Here is a 26,603-nt window from a genome sequence, read left to right as displayed (position 1 = left end):
CGTCGGGAAGCCCCCACCCCCGCAAAACACACGGCGGTGGTGGCGAAGGCGGCCACTGCGAGTGGCATGAAAAGAAGGCCGCCAGCAAGCGCGCTGCTGCCTCTTGCCGGCTCTTCCGAAGGTGCTTAAATGCCTTCCTTTCCTTGCCAGACCTGCCCCCTCACTATGGCTAATTTTTTGGGGTATGTCTTATATTTAATCAACTCGTGAAAAGCCTGCCATGTCTTATTTTATAGGGGCATCTTATTTTATGAGAAACACGGTACATGTCAAAAGCAACTCCAGAAATTTGAGGCCTAAGCAGTGACTATGCCAGGAGCAGATTGCAGAGTGAAAAACAGCCAGGTCTAGTGTGTCCCTGTAAAACTTGAAAATCTTGTTTGCCCCTGGTTTTCAGAGTTGCGCCTCTGGAAGAGGTGGGATGTGACTACCGTAAGCACAGTGAACAAGTTTGTCACTGTGGGAATGCAGACGCAGACCCTTGTTCAGCCCACCCATGCAACAGTTTTTCATTTGGATGCTTTTTTATACTGAAACCTTCCAGCCAAGCAGACAGTAATTCATTTGAGGTTTGCAAGTTTAATGTACCTGTCATTGTGCATTAACAACACTTTCTTCTTAGTAGAAAACATTGCACATCAAATCACAAAAGCGATGCCATTTTTAATTGCGCTTTGCTCATTTTTAACAGATGAAAAAGTTAAACAAAAATATTGTTACATATTATATAAACAGTGATAACCTACAGTTTAATGTGTGTCAAGTGTGCATCCAGTCTAAAGATTCTCTGCATATGGAATGTGAGTATGTCAAGGAGAAGAGTTTGAGGCTGGCCTTCTCCTTGATGTGCTAGCTTTCCAAATGCAGAGAGTTTTCTGTGTGTTTTAATAATAATAATAATAATAATAATAATAATAAATAATAATAATAATAATAATAATAATAATAATAATAATAATAATAATAATAATATATTATTTATACCCCGCCCATCTGGCCGGGTTCCCCCAGCCACTCTGGGCGGCTTCCAACAAAATATTAAAATACAGAAATCCATCAAACATTAAAAGCTTCCCTAAACAGGGCTGCCTTAAGATGCCTTCTAAAGGTCTGGTAATTGTTATTCTCTTTGACCTCTAACTTGGCAGAGTGTTCAAATCATGTTCAGACTGCCCCACCTTCAGTCTGAAGTGATACTCTCGGAAAGGTTATTATAGACACCATATATATATATATATATACTTTTTTTTAAAAGAGAGATTTAGACATATAAGTCTGGCGCAGGGGGTTGGAACCACATATAGAAGTAATGAGCATGCTCAGTGTACACAGAATGCTGACTGACTGTTTTGGGGAATCAGGGAAGGGAAAGGAGACTGCAATGGAGGGTCCAGGGAAAAGGCATTATCTTGCTGGGGTCCTGAGCAGGGTTACTCCATGCTGCAAAACTTTTTTGCAGGTCCCCCTTTGTATTGCACTTTCCTCCACAGTTTCTGCCACAGTTTAAGGAGCCTAGGAGTCAGGACTGCATGGCCCTCTTTTGCCCCTCCCTTCATACACTGGCTTCGATGCCGCGAGTTGGGTTTCCACGAAACAAAGAGCTCCTACTGAATTTGTTAGTGCACATGAATCCTTTTCTCTGAATATTGTCTCTCTCGTTTGCATTCCCAGCAAACGTGGCGGCAGCTGCTGGGGGCTTCCTCTACTTTTTCTCCTACATTCCATACTTCTTCATCTCCCCACGCTACGACACGATGACACACAACCAGAAGCTTTCGTCGTGCCTCATTTCCAACGTCGCCATGGCTATGGGAGCACAGTTGATCGGCATGTTCGAAGGGAAAGGTGAGTTGGCTAGGATGCTACTGACCAGGCGAGAATCCCACCCTCTTGGCTGGCTGCCAGTTTTTGTGGATGCAAATCCTCCTCCGGCAGAAACAGCTGAGCTGCTTTTGCTCTTGGTGCACGTGCAGGAATGCACATCGTTAAACTATGGAACTCTGCCCCAGAGGAGGTAATGGTGGCTGCCAACCTGGGTGGTTTTTTTTAAAAAAAGATTGGACTAGTTCATGGAGGATAAGACACTAGATGGCTACTAGCCGTGATGTCAGTGCTCTGCCTCCACAGTAGGCCTCGGCAATATATCAATATATTGTCCAGGACCGATATGAGTAGACCGCGATGTCGGCTTCACTCAGTGGTATATCGCTGGTGAAACCACCACCACTCCTGAGTCCCTATGCCAGGCATCCCCAAACTTCGGCCCTCCAGATGTTTTGGACTACAATTCCCATCTACCCTGACCACTGGTCCTGTAAGCTAGGGATTATGGGAGTTGTAGGCCAAAACATCTGGAGGGCCGCAGTTTGGGGATGCCTGGCCCTATGCTAATGACTTCTTCCAGCGAGTGTTGCTATCAGAGGGACTTGGGAGCGGTGGCTGTTTCACTAGCTGAGTGAAACCGCCATCCCACTCTGCCCTCATACTGTGCAGAGGGAGAAAAAAGCTACATAAGCGATGTGCCGATACAGCTTGTTCCTCCCTCTGCATCTTCTAACTGCTTGGCTGAGGAGTGTGCGCTTGCTGCTCCCCTCACCCGAGCAGTTAAAGGACCCCCCAGCCCTCCCGAGCCCCAGCTGAGCCATACAAAGAAGCTGCTTTGTCCCAGCCTGCTAGGCACTGGGATGAAACCTCCTCAGCTCCCGTGGTGAGAGCTGCAGCAATTTCACCCGGCGCCTCATAGGCTGAGGCCAGTGCAGCTTGTTTAGCTGGTGATATACCTCGATGCTGAAAAGCTGATGTTGCCCAGCTCTACTCCACAATTGGAGGCAGCAATGCTTCTGAATGCAAGTTGCTGGAAACCACAGGAAAGGAGAGTGCTATTGTGCTCAGATTCCCACAGGCATCTGGTTGGCCGCTGTGAGAACAGGATGCTGGGCTAGATGGGCCATTGGGCTGATCCAGCAGGCTCTTTTTACGTCCTTATGGCATGGCGTGGGGTGCAGCAACCAGAGTGGTGTGGTGTGGTGGTTAGAATGCTGGACCCAGGACCCTGGGAAACCAGGGTTCGAATCCCCACTAAGCTATGTAGCTCACTGTGTGTCCCCTTGGAGCATTTACCTTGATATCCTTGGAGGAAAGTTGGAATTTAATTGTATTAATGCAGATTGTACCATAACAGAATGGCAGGAAATGTTGATTGTTTGCAGCGTTGGTCATGATTAGCTCCAAAAACGGGGTGGTGAGATTAGTACTCTGCGAAAGAATGTATTCACCCACGGTGTGAATTGCCTAACTATCATTAGGAGACACGGCAGCCATAGGTTTGTCCTGGGCTGGGTTCTGTATCTGTTTCTGTATCTCTTACAAGCAGGAGTCAGTGTGAGACCAACTCACATGACTTGCCAGCTGGTTATTGAGCAATTGGTAAATGTTTGTTCAGCTGCAATACTCTTGTTGTTCCTGCTCTGGCTGGAATTAAAAGCGGGCTGAATATTTCTTCAATTTTTCTTTCTTTTTCCTGGAAAAAACCACAAACAAAAGTGCAGCATATTTTATTTATTTATAAGTGTCTTCTGTGTACATGGTGCTCTGCAAAGAACAGGTTTGATAGGTATCTACTCCAAGAGGTTTCCAGTCAAAAACACATACAGGGAAAGAACAGGGAGGAATAAAGGAGGCAGGGATAAACAGGGGGGAAAGTTTAGCTGGTGCAGCCATTTCCTCAAAACCATTGCCACCTCCCCAGCACCTGATGTCACAGGTGATGTCAGGTGTGGGAGCAGAGAGGAGTGTGACTGCCAGCACACAGTCATGAGCCCGTCAGCTGATAGACATGCCTGTTGGAATCACCTGTGCCATTGTGGTGGGTAGAGTGTCAGGCTAGGACCTGGGAGACCAGGGTTCAAATCCCCACCCACTCCCACCAGCACAGTTGATGGTCAGGGCTGATGAGAGGTTACCATGTTGACTGCCCCTTGTCTAAAGGATTCCTGGAAGAACTGTTTTTGGGGAGGGACTTGAAGTAAGTAAGGTGATGGCCTGGAGGCTCTCTCGGAGGCAGATGTTGGAGTGTGAAGGATCAAGGGAGGATCAGGTCTGAAAGTCTGCAAGTATCCACCACAATCAGTGGCGGCCGGTGCCCATTGGGACTGGCAGGACAGAAGGCAAGCAGCTCAACAGCAGGTGGAGCCAGAGCCCATGGCAACTAATCCTAGTTTTGTCCCCATCTTCTTCTTCGCCACCCACCCTGTCTCAGGTCCTTATCTGCAATAATCACAATGTCTGTGCGCTCTGTTTCCATGGTTGGAGGCAGAAATGCTTCTGAATACCAGTTGCTGGAAACTGCAGGAGGGGGGAGGGCTCCTGTGCTCGAATCCTGCTTGCTGGTTTCCCACAAGCTTCTGTTTGGCCACTGAGAACAGGGTGCTGGACTAGATGGGTCATTGGCCTGATCCAGCAGGCTCTTTTCATATTCTTAGGTTCTTAATCCACCATCATACTGAACTACCTCATAAGATGGTTGCAAAGCTACCCCACATAGTGCATGCAGTGTGGTTCGGACACTCAGAATGAGCTATACCAGGCATCCCCAAACTTCGGCCCTCCAGATGTTTTGGCCTACAACTCCCATGATCCCTAGCTAACAGGACCAGTGGTCAGGGATGATGGGAATTGTAGTCCAAAACATCTGGAGGGCCGAAGTTTGGGGATGCCTGAGCTATACGAATGTTTTGTTGTGTTGAAATATTTCTTGTATACTCCAAACCGGCTAGTTAATATCCTCCACAGTGGTGTAGCATTAAGTATTTAAAACAAAAACAACTTTGGGATCCCTAATTCGGGAGGAGAGGGTCAGAAGAAAGGGATGTCTTGTTCCCTACCCTGGCCCCTCACCTTTCAGGTCTTAGTAATGCTAGCAGCCTCACAAGGGCTGCAGCCTGCTTTCACTTTGCACTGTTGGATGCAAAACAGATATTTCTGTTTTCCAGGCACTGGGGTGCAGTGGAGGGACCTTCTGAAACCAGTCAGCGTGGACGATAACTTCACTGTGGCTCACGTCTTAGGGATGCTACTCCTGGACTCAGTGTTGTATGGCTTGGTGGCCTGGTATGTGGAGGCCGTGTTCCCAGGAGAGTATGGCATCCCCCAGCCCTGGTACTTCTTCTTGATGGTGAGTCCTGTGCTTCTCTCTCTCCCAATGACCAGCTGTTCTGTAGCCTAGCCTTTGCCAACCTGCTCTCTCCAGTTGCTTTGGACGACAACTCGCAAGTGGTAATCAAAAACATCTGAAGCTTAGTAACGGGGAAGAGTCCAGTGCTCAGGGTATGCTGTGACGATTCTCAGGAGCACAAAAAAAGAACAAGTTGTGGAACTGAGAAATGGAACGTTTGTGGTGGGGTTTGACTTTTATTTTATTTTTATATTAGAAAAAAAACCCACCAAAAAAACTCACATTTCTAGATCTTATAGCTGTGAAGACACATGCAGAGAAACTTAGTTTGTCACCCAAACCTGGACACCTGGTTTTACTATCTCGGGACTAGTGAAATAATAATAATAATAATAATAATAATAATAATAATAATAATAATATATTTATACCCCACCCATCTGGCCGGGTTTTGCCAGCCACTCTTGGCAGCTTCCAACAGAATATTAAAATAATCTATTAAGTATTAAAAGCTTCCCTAAACAGGGCTGCCTTCAGATGTCTTCTAAAAGTCTGGTAGTTGTTTTTCTCTTTGACATCTGATGGGAGGGCGTTCCACAGGGCGGGCGCCACTACCGAGAAGGCCCTCTGCCTGGTTCCCTGTAACTTGGCTTCCGGCAGCGAGGGAACCGCCAGAAGGCCCTCGGCGCTGGACCTCAGTGTCCGGGCAGAACGATGGGGGTGGAGACGCTCTTTCAGGTATACTGGACCGAGGCCATTTAGGGCTTTAAAGGTCAGCACCAACACTGAATTGTGCTTGGAAACGTACTGGGAGCCAATGTAGGTCTTTCAAGACTGGTGTTATGTGGCCTCGACAGCCGCTCCCAGTCACCAGTCCAGCTGCCGCATTCTGAATTAGTTGTAGTTTCCAGGTCACCTTCAAAGGTAGCCCCACATAGAGCGCATTGCAGTAGTCCAAGCGAGAGATAACTAGAGCATGCACCACTCTGGCAGGTAGGGTCTCAGCCTGCATACCAGATGGAGCTGATAGACAGCTGCCCTGGATAGACAGCTGCTACCAGGCTTCCTGATTTGACCAAGTGGACATATGTGAGCTCCATTTGGTATCTATGGATAGCTAAAATGAATATTGACTATTCATGAATCCCTGATGCTCATTCTTACTCTTGCATCATGCTAGCTGGGGCTGATGGGAGCTGTAGTCCAAAACATCTGGAGGACACCAGGTTGGATGTGGCCCTCAGGCTGAAAAAGCTGCCTCAGCCCATCAGTTGAAATATTTGGCAAACTCCAGTTGTTGGCAACAATAAGAGCCTCCCAGTTTGTCTCTCCTTAGCCTTCGTATTGGTGTGGAAGTCCTCAGACAGTGCTGGGAAAGGAGAAAGAAGAGGAAGAAGACCCAGAGAAGGCCCTGAAAAGCCAGTACATAGAAGAGGAGCCATCGAACCTTGTTTCAGGGATCAAAATTAAGCACCTGTCCAAGGTAGGTTCTTCTGGGATGCTGCACTCTGAAAGCTGAGTTGTGCGACTGCAGCTTATGGAAAGAGCATCTGAATGCCTGTTTCTGTATACTTCTTGCTTGGCTGTCCTCAGGTGTTCAAGGTGGGGAACAAAGCCAAGGAAGCCGTACGGGACCTGACCCTGAACATGTACGAAGGGCAAATCACAGTGCTTCTGGGGCACAATGGTGCTGGGAAGACAACGACTTTGTCCATGCTCACAGGTAAGGTTGGGCTGTTGGGGCTAGGCTGGAAAGGGACAGTGGTAGATTATCTCCTTTGCATGCAGAAGGTCCCAGGTTCAATCCCTAGCATCTCCAGGTAGGACTGGGGTAAATTACCTGCCTGAAACCCCAGAGAGCCGCTGCCAGTCAGTGTAGACAATATTGAACTAGAGGGACCAAAAGGTCCCTCTAGAGCAGGCATAGGTAACCTTGGCTCTCCAGATGTTTTGGAACTACAACTCCCATGATCCCTAGCTAACAGGGCCAGTGGTCAGGGATCATGGGAGTTGTAGTTCCAAAATATCTGGCGAGCCAAGGTTGCCTATGCCTGCTCTAGAGGGACCAAAAGGAGCTTCCTAGGCTCCTCATCATCATCATCACGCTGAGCCTGAATAATGAGTCAAGACTATATTTACAAAAATGCATCTATTAGGAACAAGTGTGCATAAAAAGGAAAATATTAATGAAGATAATGTACAGAAATGTGCTATATTTGCCTACAAAATGTGGGAATTCACAACCCCCACGTGATAATAGGTTACAGGCAATTAACAGGGTTTGAAATGGTTGAGATTCAGTTATGTACCACACAGGCAGCAAACTAGGATTGGATACACCCAAGAGAGAGTTGTGGACAGTTTTGGCAGGGATACTATAAAATGCCTTTTAAACCTTCTTAGACTTTAGGGGATCCATCTAATCTGCTGGCCACTAATCTGTAGGCTGTTCCTTTTCCCCAGGACTGTATCCTCCAACAAGTGGCCAAGCATACATCAATGGCTATGAGATCTCCCAGGACATGAATCTGATTCGAAAAAGTCTTGGCCTCTGCCCTCAGCATGACGTCCTCTTTGACCAAATGACAGTGGAAGAGCACCTGTACTTCTACTCTGCGGTAATCTCGGATAAATGTTGCAAGGCTTCTTTTTATCATTTGTTACATAGTGTGGTGCAACTCTTCAGGAGATACCCTGGGACTACAACTCCCATCATCCCTAGCTAACAGGATCAGTGGTCAGGGATGATGGGAATTGTAGTCCCAAATCTGGGAGGGCCGAGATTGGGGATGCTTGCCCTACATTAAATGAATGGTGTATATTCTCACTTAGAACACCGGCAATGACAATCTTCTGTAAAAGTGAAGGCCGTACAAATACCAGGCTTATCTCTCTGGCTGGAGGGAGATGCAGATGATGGATGCACATTTCTTGGGCTTGTGAATGCACACATGAGCTTTTCCTGTGTACGGCATTGATTCAGGCTGATGCCACAATGTGGACAAAGTGCAATAAGAATCTGGGGTCAGCAGTTGTCAACTACAGGGACTAGAAAGCTGTTCAGGTTTTTTTTAAGCTTTTTGTCTGACTGGGGATTAGGAATCTCTGGTCCTCCAGATGCTGTTTGACTCCAACTCCCATCAGCCCCAGCCAGCATGACCAATAGCTAGGAATGGGGCACACATTCCCCAACCCTGGTTTAAATGAAAACAGCAGCAGCAAAAATATTTTTTTTGTCAATCCATGTGCTAACTCTTTTTCCATTCTTTTTCCATTTCCATTTCCTCTCAGTTGAAAGGTTTTCCTGCAGAGAAATGTCTAGAGGAGATTGACCGCATCCTGCACATCCTCAGCCTACAGGAGAAACGCTTCTCCCTGTCTAAAGCATTGTCTGGGGGGATGAAACGGAAGCTCTCCATTGGCATCGCACTCATTGGAGATTCCAAAGTGAGTCTTGAGAGTCCTCTGTTTTCTTTCTTCGTTATTCTTTCTGCCACCCCTTTTGCTTCCATTTCCCCCTGCCACTGCATGAAATTAGGTCTCAGGCTTCAGGTTGCCCACCGCTGCTCTAACAATTGCACCACGCTGTCTCTCTTCTGTATTCTGGGTATGCTCCCTTCATCTCTTACACCGGCTGCGTTTCTCCTTGCAATGAGGCCTGTTCTCTCGGCACCGTTTAGGTGGTGATGCTAGACGAGCCAACTTCAGGCATGGATCCGGTTTCTCGCCGGGCCACTTGGGAGCTTCTGCAGCAGCAGCGGAGCACCCGCACCATCCTGCTCACCACACACTTCATGGACGAAGCAGATCTGCTGGGCGACCGCATTGCGATTATGGCTAAGGGGGAGCTCCAGTGCTGTGGGTCTTCGCTCTTTCTCAAGCGTAAATACGGTAAGGAGAATCAGTGCCCTCACCAATGGTTTGTGTATATTCTGCATTAAAATTAAAATAAAAACCTGTCAGGCATCTGGCAATTTCAGCATAGCAATTGTTATTGCAGGGCAGCCTGTTGGTATGTAGTTTGAACACTCCTGAATGCTTCTTGGGGACTGGATGGAGTTCAGTGGTAGATCATCTGCTTTGCTTGCAAAGGGTCCCATGTTCAAGCATGAGACTCTTAATCTCAGGGTTGTGGGTTTGAGCCTCATATTGAGCAAAAGATTCCTGCATTGCAGGGGGTTGAACTAGATGACCCCTGTGGCCCCTTCCAACTTTGTATTTCTATGATCTAATCCAGGCATAGGCAAACTCGGCCCTCCAGATGTTTTGGGACTACAACTCCCATCATCCCTAGCTAACAGGACCAGTGGGAGTTGTAGTCCCAAAACATCTGGAGGGCCGAGTTTGCCTATGCCTGATCTAATCCCCAGCATCTCCAAGCAGGGAAGGATCCTTTGTCTCAGACACTGGATTGCTGCTGCCAGGCAGTACTATTAGACAATGCTATGCTAGATGGAGCAACAGTCTGGTACATTCAGACATGGGAAATATTTCGTTCATTTTCCTGATTATCATGCTAGCGCTTCTCTCTTGTTTTCCAATGTCTCTTTCACACTGCTGTGCCTGTTGTGGAACTGTGGCTTTTTTTACTGATATACCGACATGTCACACTAAATTAAATTCATGCCAAGTGGATGTGCAGTGACACAAGAACCAACATAATTGGACAATAGTGCTCCTCCCCAACCCTTTCCACACATACCTGCTTCTGTCCCCCCATGATTCCCCCATGAAGAAGGCAGGAAAGAACTGTATGCCAATATCCATTTTTATTTTTATTTTTATGCTTTTTATTAGTTTTCTTACTTGATGTAATGCCAATATCCTGCCCCAAATCTCACCACTTTAGTGATTTTAGGGGCTAAGGGGGGCACAGACAGTTTTTTAAAGGAATCAAACAGCAAAGAAATCACTGCATTCCATTAGTTTTTCCAGAAGTGGCTTTTACATCACATTAAAGCTCAAACATAATGCGGAAATTAACAGCTAGGTAAAATGTCAGGGAAGTGGAGCAAATTAAATGCAACCTCAGCGTGAGACAGCTTCCTATGTGCACACAAAAATCTCTTCTCTTCTCCCGCACTTCTCTCCCTTCCCCCACATCTCCATCTGCTCCCTTTCAGGTGCAGGATACCACATGGTGATGGTGAAGGAGCCGTGCTGCAACCTTGGCGAAATCTCCCGCCTCATCTATCATTGTGTGCCCAACGCCACCCTGGAGAGCAACGCTGGGGCAGAGCTGTCCTTTATCCTCCCCAAAGAGAGTACGCACAGGTAGTGTCACCCTCTGCAACAACTGATGAGGGCAAACTGAAGATGGCTTGCCAGGTTCGCCACCGGTGTGGGAGCTTTGTCTCTTGTGAAACTGCAGTGCCGGGGCTCTCTCAAGCATTTGCAAATTTGGGGTGTGTGTCTAAGCCAGTGAGAGCTCACTTTCTCTAGGCGAAGACTTCACCCTCCCAAGGATCACGTGTCAAGAGTGGGTGTGGCCAAATTGTGAAATTGGGCTGGCAAGAACTGCCTTGCAAGTTGCTTTCCCAGCAGCTGGTAAACTATTGTGTGTTCATCGTACATTGAAAGTCCATTGAAAGCATATTCCCCACTCCCCCACAAGAATCCCAGGTTACAGGCCTTTGTCCAAAGGGGGTAGGAAGCACTTCCTCTGTCTAATATAATGGAGTGTTAGGAATACGCTTAGAATGCTGAAGATCTTTCCTGTTTCCTGCTGCTTTTCCAGGTTTGAGGCTCTGTTCACAGAGTTGGAGTTACGGCGGGAAGAGCTGGGCATTGCCAGTTATGGAGCTTCAGTCACCACTATGGAGGAAGTTTTTCTCAGGTAAGGCATTGGGGAAACTAGCAAGGAAGGTAAATATGCTCTTTCAGCAGGATTAAGTGCGAGTTAAAACATGTTGGATTTAATTTCTTTCTGAAATAAGATTCGGGTGTATTTTCCTCTTCTTCTTTTTTGTAATAAGACTTGTCTTGCAGCGGCTCAAAGATATTTTGTTCAAAAGCAGACCCAAAAGTTCAACAGGTGCCCCATGCTATATATTATTATTATTTTGGAGGGGGAGGGAATTTGAGATTAACAGTGCCTATTAACAGTGCAGTTTGGAAGAAACCCCCATTGAGCTCATTGGGACTTGCGCCCAAGTAAACAAGATGATGAAATGATTTGGCAAAACAAAATTTGGCAGTGGTGGGAATAATTTCACAAAAACATTTCTCCTCAAATTATGGGTCAATGCCGTGAACTTCTGGTCAAATCCCTGTTTCTCTGCAGTCTGAGGAACCTGCCCTCCCTTCTCCCTCTACATCAGATGAGCAACCCACATGCGCTGCCACCTTTTGGTACAATTTGGGGGGGGGAAGCACAGAGAAGGAGGGACAGTGGCTTCATGATTGGCATCACAGCTGATCAATCAGCATCATGCACAGCCATGCTTTGAAAAGAGGGAGGGTTGTTCTATGATTGAAGCAAGGGGCAACCAATCAGACCTGCCCAATGCATACTCTGCTCAAACTGTGAAAGCCCATTTCTGCTTCAACCAGAAATGGGTCCAGAACATTGCGCATGACTCAGAAATGTTGCAAGTGAGCTTCCACAAGAGGTTCATTGCTAAAACTTGCATACAGGTATGACACTGAGGTTGTTGGGAAGCTAACCTCTGGGGTGACTTAATTTTCTTTTTATTAAAAAACCCACAAACCCCACCTAATGCCGATGACATTCGCTTACATGGATTTACTCTCTTCCTTTCAGAGTTGGCAAGCTGGTTGATTCCAGCATGGACATCCAAGCCATCCAGCTGCCAGCTTTGCAGTACCAGCATGAACGGCGATCCAACGACTGGGCCATGGATGACTCCAGCAGCCTGAGTGGGATGACTGACATGACGGATGACAGCGGGGCTCTGATCACGGAAGATTGCTCCAACATCAAGCTGAACACGGGGGTGAGCTCTGGTTGGTTGCTCCGGTGCTGTGGGGACCTGCCAGCCCTTGTGAACATGGCCATTGATTACTTGTGGCTGTTGACAAAAATGGAACTCGCCATACTGCGTGGCTTGAATGTGTAGTACCCCAAATGTGGCCATGAGGAGTTTTATTTCCGGCCCCTTTCCTAATTATTCCTAAAGTTGAATCCAGCCTCCACCATTAGCCAGAGCACCAAGGACACTGGACAGCCTCCTGGGAAGATCATTGTTTCTAGGATAACTGCCTGATTTTACATTTGACTAAAATTCTCACCCATGGTTCTTCACATGCTCAAACTGCTTTTGCAAATAGAGTAGTACCTCCAGTAACCTCTGGATATGTAAACTTCAGGATGCGAAAGTGGCAAACCCAGTAGTATTTGACCGGGTTTCGCCGCATGCACAGAAGCGGTCCTCAGGTTGCAGAAACCTCGGGATCCGACCGGACCTCCGGAACAGATCCCGTCCACAACTGGAGTTACCACTGTATATGAACTAAATGAATGTTCATTATTGCTACATACATATACAAAGCCAGACAAATTCGGCGCGGGTGACTTTGTCAAGCAGTCATCATAATATTGCTTACTGTCGGCTGGTGTGAAATTTCTTGGAAGTATTAGGCGCAACTGTGTACTTAAACATCTCCAAGAATGGCTTTGTAGTTTTAAAAACACCACTATTTTTTTTAATTAAAAAATTAAATGAAAAGAGGGAATACTTCAATTTTTATTGATAATAGTTAGAGTATATTTTATGTAAACCACTTAAAGGCTTTTACGTTGAAGCAGTATACAAAGAAAATACAGATGGTGTCCAATGGATTTGTGATTGCTGATGTGCAGGTCCTTTGTACTCAGAAGAAGGCAGAATGTGGACAGAGTTGGTATGTGCTTATATATGCTCTACCGACACACGTGGGGGCTAGGAGTGGAACCCCCACAGGGAATGGTCACTGCCTGCATATAAATAATAACAGCAACAATGTCCTGTTGATATCCAAGTTTATCTAACCTTCCAAGGGGATCCACCTTATCACTATCCTTAGCCTGCTCTTTGTCTTCCTAGTTCTACCTCTGCTGCCAGCAGTTCTATGCCATGTTTATGAAGAGGGCCGTCTACAGTTGGCGCAACTGGAAGATGGTGGCAGCGCAGTTCCTGGTGCCTCTGATCTTCACTGCCTTCGCCCTGATTGTGGCCAAGACCTTTCCAGGCCAACGAGACTCTTCCCTGCTCAAGATGACCTTAAATCCATATGGACAGACTACAGTGCCCTTTTCTGTCTCCCAAGAATCCACCCTGGCCCAGAGACTAGGAGAGCAGTATAAGGATATCGTGGACTCTCAGCACCAAGGGCCACTGGAGGTAGTGGGTGAGTAGCCGAACCAAGGCAGAGAACAGATATTTAGTCTGTTTTTAAGCCCTTTCAGCAAGAAGAGGTGCTCCAAATCTTCTGTGTTTGCAGGAGAACAAATAGGAGCTGCCGCCGAAATGCTTGCTGTGGCTTAGCAGCTGGGATATGGCAAAATCAAAGTAGATGCTGGAAGGGGGAGGGGAGAGAATGATTGCAACTGGTGTGTGCCTGCCTTGGTACATTTGGCAGATAGGGAGACTGGGGAGCAAGGGATTAGGGTGGAAGCTTGTGGGGGGGAAGTCTCACATAGAGTGTAGGGTAAGGGAGCAAAAAGAGGAGGAAGATAGACTTCCATGTAATGTTAAACACCCAACCAACTTTGGGGCTGCTGGAGTCTTAAAAACAAGATGCCGTCAGTAGGCTGTTCATGTACATTATTTATAGATATTCTGCTTTACTCGAGGCTTCAGGTCATGCCAAAATTTGGCCTAGTTTCCAGCTTCCGGCACCTGTCGGTTTCCTGGAAATCCCAGGTTTCTGTTCAAACAGCAAGTTTCTAGACCTCAGGGTTGCAGAGAAAACCTTCCTCCACTAAACACGATATCTCCTAACGGCTCATCTCAAATGGCATCTGATCGGCCAACGGAAGGCCCACTTAGGAGGCCTGCTGCATTGACCAAAGGTGTTGTTGCAGGTGACCTGCAGGAATACCTGATTTCTCGAGCAGCTGAAGAAGGAGGAGCCTTCAACGAGCGCTACATTGCGGCAGCTTCCTTTGAAGAAACCGGGGATCTAGTGAAGGTGACGGCTCTCTTCAACAACCAGGCGTTCCACTCGTCTGCCGCAGCCCTTCTCCTGGTTGACAACGCCCTGCTGAAGCTGCTGGTTGACCCCAATGCTTCCATCTCCGTGGCTAACTACCCACAGCCCCGCAACACAACAGAGACCGCGAAGGACCAGCTCATGGAGTGAGTTGATTCTTCCTCTCTTTTAAACAATGATGAATTCACTCTTTATTTAATTCCTTTATATACTGTGTTGCCTTTCCTCCAAAGAGTCCTCTCGCCTCTCTTTTTAGCCTTACAACAACCCTCTGAGGCTGCCACTTGGAGAGCAGCTCTCCTGCGACTCTATTCCATTTCCCTCCCAGCAGTCAGCCAGCATTCCATGCCCCACGGGGCATACTCAGTCCTCTTTGGGGTGTTTTTGGAGAGTTCCTTTCCCCCCTTCTCCGTGAATTTTCCCCGTACAAACCTCAGGATTCCCTCGAGTCTGTCACTACCACCCTCTCTTACACATGGCACTTGCAGTTTCGTTGGCTATGCAAGGCCTGGCACCTGAAGAGATGACTTTCCTGATATTAGTATAAATGGTGATGAATCGTTGTCTTTTTATTATTATTACTTTGTCCTGTATTAATTGTGTTTTGTTTATAAATTGTTTTGTGAACTGCTTTGGGCGCCTTTAGGCTGAAATAGCAGCATAGAAATGTTCTTCCAGAGGGTCCTTTTAAGGATGGGAAGGGGGATTGCCCCCCCGCCCCCAGTAGAGCTTATTCCAGTCTTCCCCTGCTTGGTGCCCTCTGGATGACTTCCAAATCCTATCATCCCTGCTGGTTGGGGGTGATGGGAGTTGGAGTCCCAATGGCGTCCAATGGGCAGCTGGTTGGTGAAATCTGGCTTTATCCCTTTCTCATACCTGCTGCTCCCTGCACACCTGCCTTTACCCCTTGGATTGGGAAGACATGGAGAAAGTGCTAGACTTCATGAGCTAGACTTGATCCAGGGCCTGCCAATTGCTCACCCTGTTGCGCTGGAGTTCCTAGGATGTAGTTGTTCTACATCAGACATCCCCAAACTGCGGCCCTCCAGATGTTTTGGCCTACAACTCCCATGATCCCTAGCTAACAAGACCAGTGGTTGGGGAAGATGGGAATTGTAGTCCAAAACATCTGGAGGGCTGAAGTTTGGGGATGCCTGTTCTACATTATAAAACCCCTGATTGACTCTTTCCTTGCTCTTGCCATTGCCTGCCTTAAGCCTTTTGGGTAGGTGGGCTCCTCCTCCAAATAAACAGCCCTGGTCCTGCTCACCTTGCTGTCTTTAATGTCCCATCAGAGGCCAGACGGGTTTCGCCATTGCAATCAACTTGCTATATGGAATGGCATCGTTGTCCAGCACCTTCGCTCTCCTGCTCGTCAGCGAGAGGGCCATCAAGGCCAAGCACGTCCAGTTTGTCAGCGGGGTCTATGTCGTCAATTTCTGGCTCTCGGCCCTCCTGTGGGACCTCATCAACTACCTCACGCCCTGTGTGCTCATGCTGGTAAGTCAGCTCAGCTGCAGTCCCCAAGAGGTTCTTTGCCGGTGGTTTGGCAAAAATGCACCAAGAGATGTATGCTGAAAGAATCCAGCAGAGGGGCAGGGGGCGGGGCATGCTAATCAGGCACATAAGCAAACTGGCTCAGTGGTAGAAATCCACTTTGCATGCAGAAGGTCCCAGGTTTGATGCCCAGCATCTTCACATAGGGCTGGGGGAGACTCCCTATCTGGAATCCTGGTCAGCCACTGGCATTCAGCATAGGCCAGGGCTTCCCAAACTTGGGTCTTAAGCTACTTTTGGACTACAGCTCTCATCATCCCTAGCTAGCAGGACCAGTGGTCAGGGATTCTAGTCCAAAAACATCTGGAGACCCAAGTTTGGGAAACCCTGGTGTAGGCAATACTGAACTTGATGGACCCAATGATCTGACTCAATGTAAGGCAACTTCTCATGCTCCTGTTTTCTAGATTTGTGTGGGGAAGAGCATTAGAAGACATCTGAAGGCAGCCCTGTTTAGGGAAGCTTTTAATGTTTAATAGATTTTTGCATTTTAATGTTCTGTTTTGTTGGAAGCCGCCCAGAGTGGCTGGGGAAACTCAGCCAGATGGGCAGGGTATAAATAATAATAATAATTATTATTATTATTATTATTATTATTATTATTATTATTATTCAGTGCAAACCAGCAAAACATAAGTTCAAACACTCTGATTTGTTTATGTTTATTAGATTAAGTAAATCAGTGACTGAACCAATCATTAAAAATTGAATCAAAACCTCATTTACTTAGCAATTGGATAGAATACTGCCTGGATGTATCCCACCCACCCACACCCACCTCCGATAAAAGAATCCTAGAGATCATTCCCACCCCCCACAATGAAAGCTGAACATTCAAGCAAAGGAACGCTGACTATTCCTAACAGGTGTAAGTTCATACGCCGCCGCCGCCGCCTCCTGCTGCTGCTCTTATAGCCATGGTGCTCATACCAGTCCCAACCCGGGCTAGTGACAGATATCACATTTTGCATGCAGAAAATCCTAAACTCAGTTTCAGGCATCTGCAGTTCCAGGGTTGACCTGGATGACCTTCAGGATCCCTTCAAACTGTCTGGTTGCATGATCTTCAGTTAAAAGAATCAGGAATGGGAAAGCCCTATACCTGACAGGGATGAATGGGTCAAACTCTTTTCTAGTTCATCTCAGTCTTGTATGTGCCCATTCTCCTGCAATTAAAAACCCCATAACCAAAATAATGTTTAAATAGTATGAACTTCTCCCCCCTAAAATAAGTGTTTTAGTGTGCATTTTTTGCTGAAATACACCTCCCCCCCCCCGGTTTCATTGGTTTGTCCCTCCAGGTAATATTCCAAGCCTTTGACGTGAAAGCCTTCACCCAGGACAACCACCTTGTTGATGTGATGCAGATCTTCCTCCTTTACGGCTGGGCCACGATCCCCCTCATGTATCTGCTCAGCTTCTTCTTCTCTGTGGCTTCTACGGCCTACACACGCCTCACCATCTTCAACATCTTCTCAGGGACAGCCAGCTTCCTAGCAGTTACAATCATGAGCATTCAAGGTAAGGGATCTGGGGACCCCCCCCCCAAATCCCTGTTGCTGAACGCGTTTCCTAGTATCAACAATACTCTTGTGCACACAAAGAGTGATTTCAGTCAGTGCTGTTTCCAGGGCATGGCGCTCTTAACCTGGAAGAGGCAGGAAAACTCCAGGCATCCTTTCAATGACAATTTGTGCTAATAATGCTATTGGGCTAGTCATATGTGAGCCTCCCCCCCCCCCAATGCTGTTTGTGCCTGAGAAAGTTTTGGGGCGGTCATACTGCTTCATTCCCAATCAGTGCAAAATTCCCCAATATGTTGCTGAACTCCTATAACTTTTCATACCACGAAGGATCTGGGGTTTAGGGCGAGGGTGTGTGTCCCACTTTCATTGTACTATTGCCCCTCTGGACAGCAATAAATGAGGTAGCCTTGTCACAACTAAAAAAGCAGAACAAACCCACCCATAACACACTTTTATTGTGTTAGGGCCATGCTGCAGAATACATTTGCAATATAAACACCAGTCTGGAGGAGCTATATCTAAGGCTATATCTGATATTTGATACTCTCTACAAGGTGGAAATGGCAACGCTGTTAGCATGGTGGGCCTTCTTTTGATCTTGTGGGGCCCTGGTGAATGTCCAGCTTTGACACCATCAGGAATACATTTTAACATTCATTGTTTGTTTGTTTAAAATATTTATAATTATGTCCCTTCCTAATGGCTAATGCAAGTATATAAGCCAACCTCATAAAAGCAAAACACCTACAAATACTAAAGTTTTATCACAACTAAGATTGGAGATGGCACAACCAGGGCTGCCTGGTTAGCACTGACTCATGGCAGGGCCTTTTTGCTGGTGTCTCCGCAGTTGTGGAACGCCCTCCCTAGTGAGGTGTCCCTATCATTAACTTTCAGGATGAATTTGAAAACCTTGCTTGTTTTCAAACTCACCAATTTGGTGGCTGCAAAATCCTGCTCCCGGTAACCCTCAGATCATTGGATGGAAGAATGTGTTTAACTACTTTTTAAAAAGTTTTTAATTGTCATTGTTTTCAGAATCACTGTGCTCTGTTTTTTAAAGTACACATCCCAGGTCCTAGAACTGGGCAGAAGAAGAAAGAGCCTGATGTAAAAAGGAGGAGGAGAAAAAGAATTATTAGACACAAGCATAGCCACCCTCTATGTATGAACAGGGCAGACTCATTAATATACTTGACTATCAAAGGCCACTTCCCTGACCTTCCCACATTTGTCTTCCAGAACTTGGAATGGTGGATCTCTCAAGGATGTTGGATAAAATCTTCTTAATCCTGCCCAATTACTGTTTGGGACAAAGCATCAGCAAATTCTACCAGAACTATGAGTTCATTCAGTTCTGCACCTCGTCGATCGAGTCTCTCCTTGTCTGCAAAGTGTTTAGTGAGTATCCAGAATTCATCCTTTCGTCTCTGGCTTCTGCGGCTAGTCAAAATGTATTATTATGGCTTCTGCGGCTAGTCAAAATGTACTACTACTACTACTACTACTACAACTACTATTTATTAAATTTGGCAATGGAAGACAGGAGTGCCTGGTGTGCTCTGGTCCATGGGGTCACGAAGAGTCGGACATGACTAAACGACTAAACAACAACACAACATAGCGCCCTATACTCGTAGATCTCAAGGTGGTTCACAATATAAATTGCGATATAAAAAACTCAAAATTCATAGTAAAGACAAAGATAACCCAATAATCCTCCCTTCCACAACACATTTAAAAGGGCATTAGATGCCAGTCATCACACACACACACACACACACACACAGGACTGCCACTGAAAACAACAGCCTTGCATCAAGCTCACTGCTTCCCTTCCATTGTGCATATTCAGTGTTACCCATGTCCTGATGTTCAGGCACTGCAGAAGAGAAAGATCTAAACAGGGCTGCTGTTATCAGCCGTGTCCATCTTATCCAGTGTTCAGAACTCCCATTGTTCTAGGTGCACTTTGCAGCAGGGGATTTTATTAGCGCAAGCAGTTTCTGACCTCTGAGAGCAGTACTGCACCTAAGATTTCAGATTAAAACTGCAGAGTGGAAGGAAAGGAGGACCCTTTTCTGCCTCCCCACTTCTCCCCTACTCTCTGAAGACTGGAGAGATAAGAGACCCTCTTAAGAATATTAGGGGGGTGGGCAGGGGAAGGATTAGACCATGTGAAAATTGTAGCTCTGTGAGGGGATTTGGGGAGTTAAAAGTATTTGTTTGGGATTGGACAGTGGCCTTCAGTATTTTTTTTATCTCTCTCTCTCCTCTATCCTACCATTCCAGATATTACTTTCCAAACCAATTACTTTGCATGGGAGAGCCCAGGGATTGGCAAATACTTGACTGCCATGGCTGTACAGGGGCTCGTGTTCCTCATCTTCCTCTTCCTCATTGAGACCAACATCCTTTGGAGACTGAAGAACCTTGTCTGCAACGTGCATCGGAGGCGGAAGTGGGTAAGGATTTCCTGGAAGGAGGAAGCTTTCCTGGTTTGACAGAACTGTAAGCGTAAGCCAAGCTTCCCAGTGGGCTGTGTATACAGTGTAAGTTATTAATCAAGCTACAAAGTCACAAGGCAGGACCAGCTGGAAAACAAACCAAGCTTCCGAGAAACCATTTTGGATGGTTAAGTTGTAGTTGAGTAAACAAACCATGGCTTAGTACAGGCATCCCCAAACTGCGACCCTCCAGATGTTTTGGCCTACAACTCCCATGATCCCTAGCTAAGAGGACAAGGGGTCAGGGATGATGGGAATTGTAGTCCAAAACATCTGGAGGGCCAAAGTTTGGGTATGCCTGGCTTAGTATTATGTGTGAACCAGGCTAATTACTTGCTCAGCTGTGCCAGAATCTTGCATTACTGCAGTATGCTCACCGTCTACTTTCTGTTGGCTTTTTCTACAACAGATGATGCTGCTGAACCGAGTCCCTGTCCTTCCAGAAGACCGAGATGTTGCAGATGAGAGGAAGAAGGTTTTGGAGTCACCAACCGCATCCCTTTCATCACTGAACAGTCCCTTAGTCATCAAGGAGCTTACCAAGGTAAGCTTCTGACCCTTCTATGTGGTTTCTAAAGCTTTGAAGACATTATTATTATTATTATTATTATTATTATTATTATTATTATTATTATTATTATTATTTAGCTTCTAAGCAGTTTACCAGTATAAAATCAATTGTACTATGCTACACATCATTAAAACACAATGAAACAAACCAGTTTAAAAGCATAGCAATAAAAACAGCTAAAAACAATTACAACAATTAAGTCAGGAAGTTCGAATTCAGAGGAATGCTTTCCTGAAAAGTGCGTATTCAGGAGCCAGCAGAATCCCAATACCGATGGGGGCCTCTTGAACAGGGAGGGGATTCTGCAACACTGGTCCTGTCAGTGAAAAAGCCCACCGCCATGTGTGTTAAAAGTGCTTTAAAGGTATGGTGTAGATGTGACCAAATCAGACCAGTTTCAAGGCTGTAAGACTAGCCAGGCCCCAAACAACCACAACATGACCACTATTCTCATTTATTTATACTCCTAGTTGGAGGCAATATGGGATGATTTTTTGCTGGTGTGCCCTCCACCTGCCCCTCACTTTTCTAGATTGAGGGAGTCTTGTCCTTCCAACTTCTGGAAGAAGTCCCATCTCCAAGTGGGGAGATAACAGTGGAGATTGGTCCACTAGGGCAATTGGGGCACTGCCCCAACAACTTCAGTTTGCCTTCAGCCACCTCCCACCACTTCCCCACCCAGCTTCTTCCAATCAAGGGGTGGCTCTTCCTGTTACTCTGACTCCACCTGCTGTTGGTCTCCCTGCCTTCCACCCTACCAGTCCCAGTGGGCACCAGTCACACAAGTTATGGCATCACTTCTTTGGGAGGAATGAGGAGGTTTCTATTCCTCTCACTGTGCAGGTCACATGCCTGTGTTATGCATTCCAGCAAAGTTTGTTGGAATCACGGGAGAGGATGTTTGCTGTATTCTGTTTCCGTTTGTTTTGGGTTTTTCCTTCGGACTTCTCTCAGCAAGAGGAGACATGTTTTTCTTTTGTTCTGCCTTATGCTTAATAAAGTAGCTTTTAGTACACAACCTCAGCCTGGCTTCGTCTGCATTTTATCTCTGCTGGACTCTGAATATGTGATCAGTGTCTCCAAGACATGAGTCGTAATAAATTGTCGGGAAGGGCTGTTGGAACTCGCTAGAGCTGCGTGCTGAACGCTGATGGGAGAGACGGGCAGGATTTGTTCCTGCATTATGCCTGTGGATCATTCCTGCCCCCGGCTGACCCGACACTTGCAACCAAGCAGTTTGTTTGTTTGTTTTGCTCTTCCAGGTGTACAGCAACAGGGACTCATGCCTGGCTGTGGACAGAATATCCTTGGCAGTCAACAAAGGAGAGTGTTTTGGGCTTCTGGGCTTCAACGGGGCAGGGAAGACCACCACCTTCAAGATGCTGACGGGGGATGAGAGCATCACATCGGGAGACGCCTATGTGGATGGGCACAGCATCCTGGCCAACATCAAGAAGGTAAGGGTTGAAACAGTAGGATGAGCCCTGCTAGATCAGGCTAAAGACCTCATCTCAATTCAGCATCCTGTCGTCAAAGTGGCCTCTGAGATGCCCCTGGGAAACCCACAAGGCGGGCATGAGAGAGCCAGTATGGGCTAGAGAGTTGGGCTAGAATCTCCACTCTGCCATAAAGCTCACTGGGTGAGAGTCACAGCCTCTCAGACTAACCTATCTCACAGGGTTGTTGCGGGGATCAAATGAGGAGGGCAAGACTATGTATGCCACCTTGAGTTGGGGGGGGGAGGTGGTATATAAATGCAATTGATAAAAAAAATACAATGAGCACATTAGCACTCTCCCTACTTGTGATCTCTGGAAACTGGTATTTAGAGGCATATTGCCTCCGACAGTGAAAGCGGAACAAGGCCACCATGGCTAGAAACAATTGATAAGTCCTATCCTCCATGAATTTGTCCAATCGTGGTTTTTTTTCCAAGTTGTTGGCTGTCACTTCTATTCTGCAGCTCCTTCTGCTTTATACAAACAAACTGGATTCCTTACTTATATTTGTCACCAGACCTGCACCCCCTCCAAACCCTGGAATCAACCCTATAGTCGCTGGTGGGTGCCAGGCTCTGTGGCCTCCCTGTTTCACATTCAGGGCTTCTCTCTTAGAAGCTCACACTTAACAGAAGCAAACTGGATCAGCCTGGATGACCTTCATCAAGGGCAGGTCCAGAAGCAGCTGTTTTGGGTTTGGTGGGGCACTGAAACAATCAATAGGGAGGTTGCCGGGCAATTCTGTTGACTTTGGTCTGTCGTTTACATTCAGGTCCAGCAGCGGATTGGCTACTGCCCTCAGTTTGATGCCCTTTTGGATCACATGACCGGGAGGGAGACCTTGAGCATGTATGCCCGGCTGCGAGGGATTCCCGAGCGCTACATTGGCAGCTGTGTGGAGAACATGCTCCGAGGGCTTCTCTTAGAGCCACATGCGAACAAGCTCATCAGGACGTACAGGTGAGGCAGGAGAGCTGCTGGCCTCCAAAGCTCAGCCCCCTGCTGTGGATCCAGTCCAGAGAGTTGTACTGGCACCAGGTTGACCCACCCCTGAGCTGGAGAGCTTTCCTCTCACTCTTGTGCAGTTCCTGATTGTTTCAGAGAGGCTTGTGCAGGAGAACTTCTCAAGGGAATGTGCGCCCCCCCCCAGGACAAGAGTTGCTTCTTCTCACCCCCTGTTCCTCCTCATGCAGCTGCTCGTTAAAAAAACGAGAGAAGGGGTAATCCTAATTGCCGATTCAAAGATTCATTTAGTGTCTCGCCCCAAGTCCAATGTTAATGGGTAAAAGGTGGATGAAGGCAGCCAGGGCAGAACGATCCCTTGATGGCATTGTAACAGACAAAGTCCATGATACCTTCTCCTTCCACAGCGGTGGCAACAAGCGGAAACTGAGTGCGGGGATAGCTCTGATTGGTGGCCCCCCTGTCATCTTCCTGGATGAGCCCTCCACCGGCATGGATCCTGTTGCCAGGCGCCTACTGTGGGATGCAGTTGCCAGGACACGGGAGTGCGGGAAGTCCATCATTATCACTTCACACAGGTTGGGTTCATTTTCTTAGCCTGCACTAGCATGGTGGGAAGGGAAGGGGCCTTGAGGGAGAAAAAGGGCTGTGCTTATTCAACCCATTGAAAATTAATGAAAGACAGTTTGGGCTGCAGTACACCTATTATTTCAGAAATCTCTATCACATCTCCCCCCAATCTGTATGCATGTTTGCACAACAACTGCATGTTCCATGGCTTGTATGTTGGTTTTAAAGTATGTTTGTAATTTGCTTTGAGTTACTTTTTGGGCTTGTTGTTGTTTTTAAAAGGTGACTATAAATAATTATATCCTTGTCTCCTTTCAACAGCATGGAAGAATGTGAGGCTTTGTGCACCCGGCTGGCCATCATGGTGAATGGGCAGTTCAAATGCCTGGGGAGCCCGCAGCACCTGAAGAGCAAATTTGGCAGTGGGTACACCCTGCTGGCAAAAACCCACAGTGATGATGAGGATAACCTTCAGGCCTTCAAAATGTTTGTGGAGAAGACTTTCCCAGGTACGTACAGACAAGCTCGTGAGGACCTAAATCATAATAATCAGGGTGCCGGGAAATTAAGCAATTCTCTCTTTTTTATGTAGTCAAATGAGTTTTAGTCAAACGATCAGTTGAATTTGTACAAATTTTACTATACAAATGTGTTTGAATTTGCATATGTATTTGCATACATTTGCATGTGACAAGTGATTCTGAAGCAAGATGAAGCACATGCGTGTTGTCTCATAACCAACATTGTCTTAGAAGAGGGCATTCTCTCTATTGCGTGAGAGAAGGGAAGATGCCTCCATCCATTTTTAATAAAGGTTTACAATACAGTGGTGCCTCGCTAGATGAAATTAATTCGTTCCACGGGTCTTTTCTTATAGCGAAAAATTCGTCTAGCAAATCCCATAGGAATGCATTGAATTTTTTTGATTTTTTTTTTGCCCATAGGAACGCATTAATTGAATTTCAATGCATTCCTATGGGAAACCGCGATTCGCTAGACAAATTTTTCGTAAAACGCATTCGTCTAGCGAGGCAAGCTCCGCTCGAAAAATCCTTTCGTTAAGCAGGGCATTCGTTAAGCGAGGCACCACTGTATATAAATAGCAAATGCAGTAAAGAATGCTTAAGAATACACTATTAAAGAAATGATTGAACATAGATTAATTGCCTATTTTCAGATGGATCTAGTGTGTGTGTGTGTGTGTGTGTGTGTAAGCAGTTTGTATGTGCTTTATATTAAAATAAATATATATATTTCAAAACTGCCTCCTGAATAAGTGGGAGAATCTTTTTAGCTGTTTAAATGTTTTTGAATCAGTTTTGTATAATTAATTGATCAAACATTATTGCTTTGTTTATGATCCTTAGGATTCACTTAGGGCTTTTGAGAGTTAAAAGCACTCATCACGTGAAATCAACTTTGTTTATTTATTTATTATTTATCTATCTTGTACATCTTTACAACAACCCTATAAGACTGGTCTGTTTTACCTCCATATTTGGGGTTGGAAAGCTTAAGCTGGGATATTGCAGGGCGGGTGGGGGGAGCGTTGCTTCTGTCCCCGAAGGCCACTTAGGGAATGAATGGCAGGCCGAAGCAGAGGCTTCCTGATTTTTAGCTGAGCATCTTAGCTACACTTGTCTGTAGCTCCTCTCCTCCTCACCACCAACCAGCTTGGATGCCAGTGGCTGGGAATCACAGGTGGGCAGATTGCTGCTCTGCTCGGGTCCTTTCCTGCTGGCTTTCCATCAAGTCATCAGCTTGGCCGCTGTGAAAACAAGATGTGGGACTGCATGGGCCATTGGCCCGATCCCAGCAGGAATTTTCTGGTGTTACTATGCTGGCTATATATCTCTGCTTCTCCTCTTCCAGGGAGCATCTTGAAGCATGAACATCAGAGCATGGTCCATTATCACCTCACCAACAAGAACCTCAGCTGGGCACAGGTAAGGGCTGAAGGGAATCTGTTGGTGGGCTTGAGCAGTGGCCACTTCTGAAGGCCCACCTAGATGTCCTCCTTATTGTACATTCATGATAATTTGCAGGGGTACTCGGGGGGGGGGCAGGGTTGCTAGACCAAAGGTGGGGAGCCTTTTGCAGCCAGAGGGCTACATTTCCACCTGGAAAAACTTCTGAGGGCCAGAAGCATTTTCCTCTGCCCTCTTGAGCTCGGGGTGGTGGTGCAGGAGATAGCATTCTCTGGAGCAGCCCCTAAGTTGTGGAACTCCTTCATTATACAGCTCCTGGCTTTTGACACTTGAGGTGAGTATTATTAGGTCTCAGTTTCTTACAATTTCTGTGATTGTAAGTTGCTTTCATTGCCACCCACACTGGGTGAAGGGTAGGTAATTAATTAAGAAGAAAAAGAGTTTGGATTTGATATCCTGCTTTATCACTACCCGAAGGAGTCTCAAAGCGGCTAACATTCTCCTTTCCCTTCCTCTCCCACAACAAACACTCTGTGAGGTGGGTGGGGCTGAGAGACTTCAAAGAAGTGTGACTAGCCCAAGGTCACCCAGCAGCTGCATGTGGAGGAACGGAGACGCGAACCCGGTTCCCCAGATTACAAGTCTACCACTCTTAGCCACTACACCAGGCATCCCCAAACTTCGGCCCTCCAGATGTTTTGGACTACATTCCCATCTTCCCTAGCCACTGGTCCTGTTAGCTAGGGATCATGGGAGTTGTAGGCGAAAACATCTGGAGTGCCACAGTTTGGGGATGCCTGCACTACACCATACTGGCTACACTATAAATAATTTATTTATACCCTGCCCATCTGGCTGGGTTTCCCCAGCCACTCTGGGTGGCTCCCAACAGAATATTAAAAATAGAATCAAACATTCAAAACTTTCCATGACATTTGATGGGAGGGCATTCCATAGGGTGGGCGCCACTACCGAGAAGGCCCTCTACCTGGTTCCCTGTAGCTTCACTTCTCACAGTGAGGGAATCAACAGAAGACCCTTGGAGCTGGACCTCAGTGTCCGGGCTGAACATCCCCTACCATGTTATGGATGTTGCAGTAAGGCTAGATCATAGTAAGAGGAGGCGCTGGCTTGTTCTTGGGGAGAAGGGAAGATC

At 46.6% G+C, this 26,603-nt stretch overlaps 1 protein-coding gene across 5 annotated transcripts in view; it reads left to right on the top strand.

The window, feature by feature from the left end:
- ABCA3 (ATP binding cassette subfamily A member 3) overlaps window positions 1–26,603 on the top strand; it is a 72,912-nt gene that overhangs the window by 37,781 nt on the left and 8,528 nt on the right. For 4 of the 5 annotated variants that reach the window (XM_035130689.2, XM_035130693.2, XM_035130691.2 and 1 more), the window contains exons 9-30: window positions 1,672–1,845; window positions 4,992–5,173; window positions 6,510–6,656; window positions 6,767–6,896; window positions 7,637–7,791; window positions 8,465–8,620; window positions 8,854–9,064; window positions 10,297–10,447; window positions 10,911–11,009; window positions 11,937–12,129; window positions 13,219–13,522; window positions 14,199–14,472; window positions 15,622–15,826; window positions 17,185–17,404; window positions 18,652–18,810; window positions 19,702–19,874; window positions 20,326–20,460; window positions 21,750–21,944; window positions 22,759–22,946; window positions 23,357–23,527; window positions 23,841–24,028; window positions 25,392–25,465. In XM_035130689.2, coding sequence (XP_034986580.2) covers window positions 1,672–1,845; window positions 4,992–5,173; window positions 6,510–6,656; window positions 6,767–6,896; window positions 7,637–7,791; window positions 8,465–8,620; window positions 8,854–9,064; window positions 10,297–10,447; window positions 10,911–11,009; window positions 11,937–12,129; window positions 13,219–13,522; window positions 14,199–14,472; window positions 15,622–15,826; window positions 17,185–17,404; window positions 18,652–18,810; window positions 19,702–19,874; window positions 20,326–20,460; window positions 21,750–21,944; window positions 22,759–22,946; window positions 23,357–23,527; window positions 23,841–24,028; window positions 25,392–25,465 — 3,884 coding nt within the window. Of the gene's footprint in view, window positions 1–1,671; window positions 1,846–4,991; window positions 5,174–6,509; window positions 6,657–6,766; window positions 6,897–7,636; window positions 7,792–8,464; window positions 8,621–8,853; window positions 9,065–10,296; window positions 10,448–10,910; window positions 11,010–11,936; window positions 12,130–13,218; window positions 13,523–14,198; window positions 14,473–15,621; window positions 15,827–17,184; window positions 17,405–18,651; window positions 18,811–19,701; window positions 19,875–20,325; window positions 20,461–21,749; window positions 21,945–22,758; window positions 22,951–23,356; window positions 23,528–23,840; window positions 24,029–25,391; window positions 25,466–26,603 lie in introns of those variants that run through there. The other variant, XM_060282481.1, reaches the window with a different exon arrangement.

This window comes from Zootoca vivipara, chromosome 14 (assembly GCF_963506605.1).
Source record: "Zootoca vivipara chromosome 14, rZooViv1.1, whole genome shotgun sequence".
NCBI lineage: Eukaryota > Metazoa > Chordata > Lepidosauria > Squamata > Lacertidae > Zootoca > Zootoca vivipara.
Note: the sequence above shows the minus strand (reverse complement) of the source record. Positions and strands in the feature narration are given on the sequence as shown.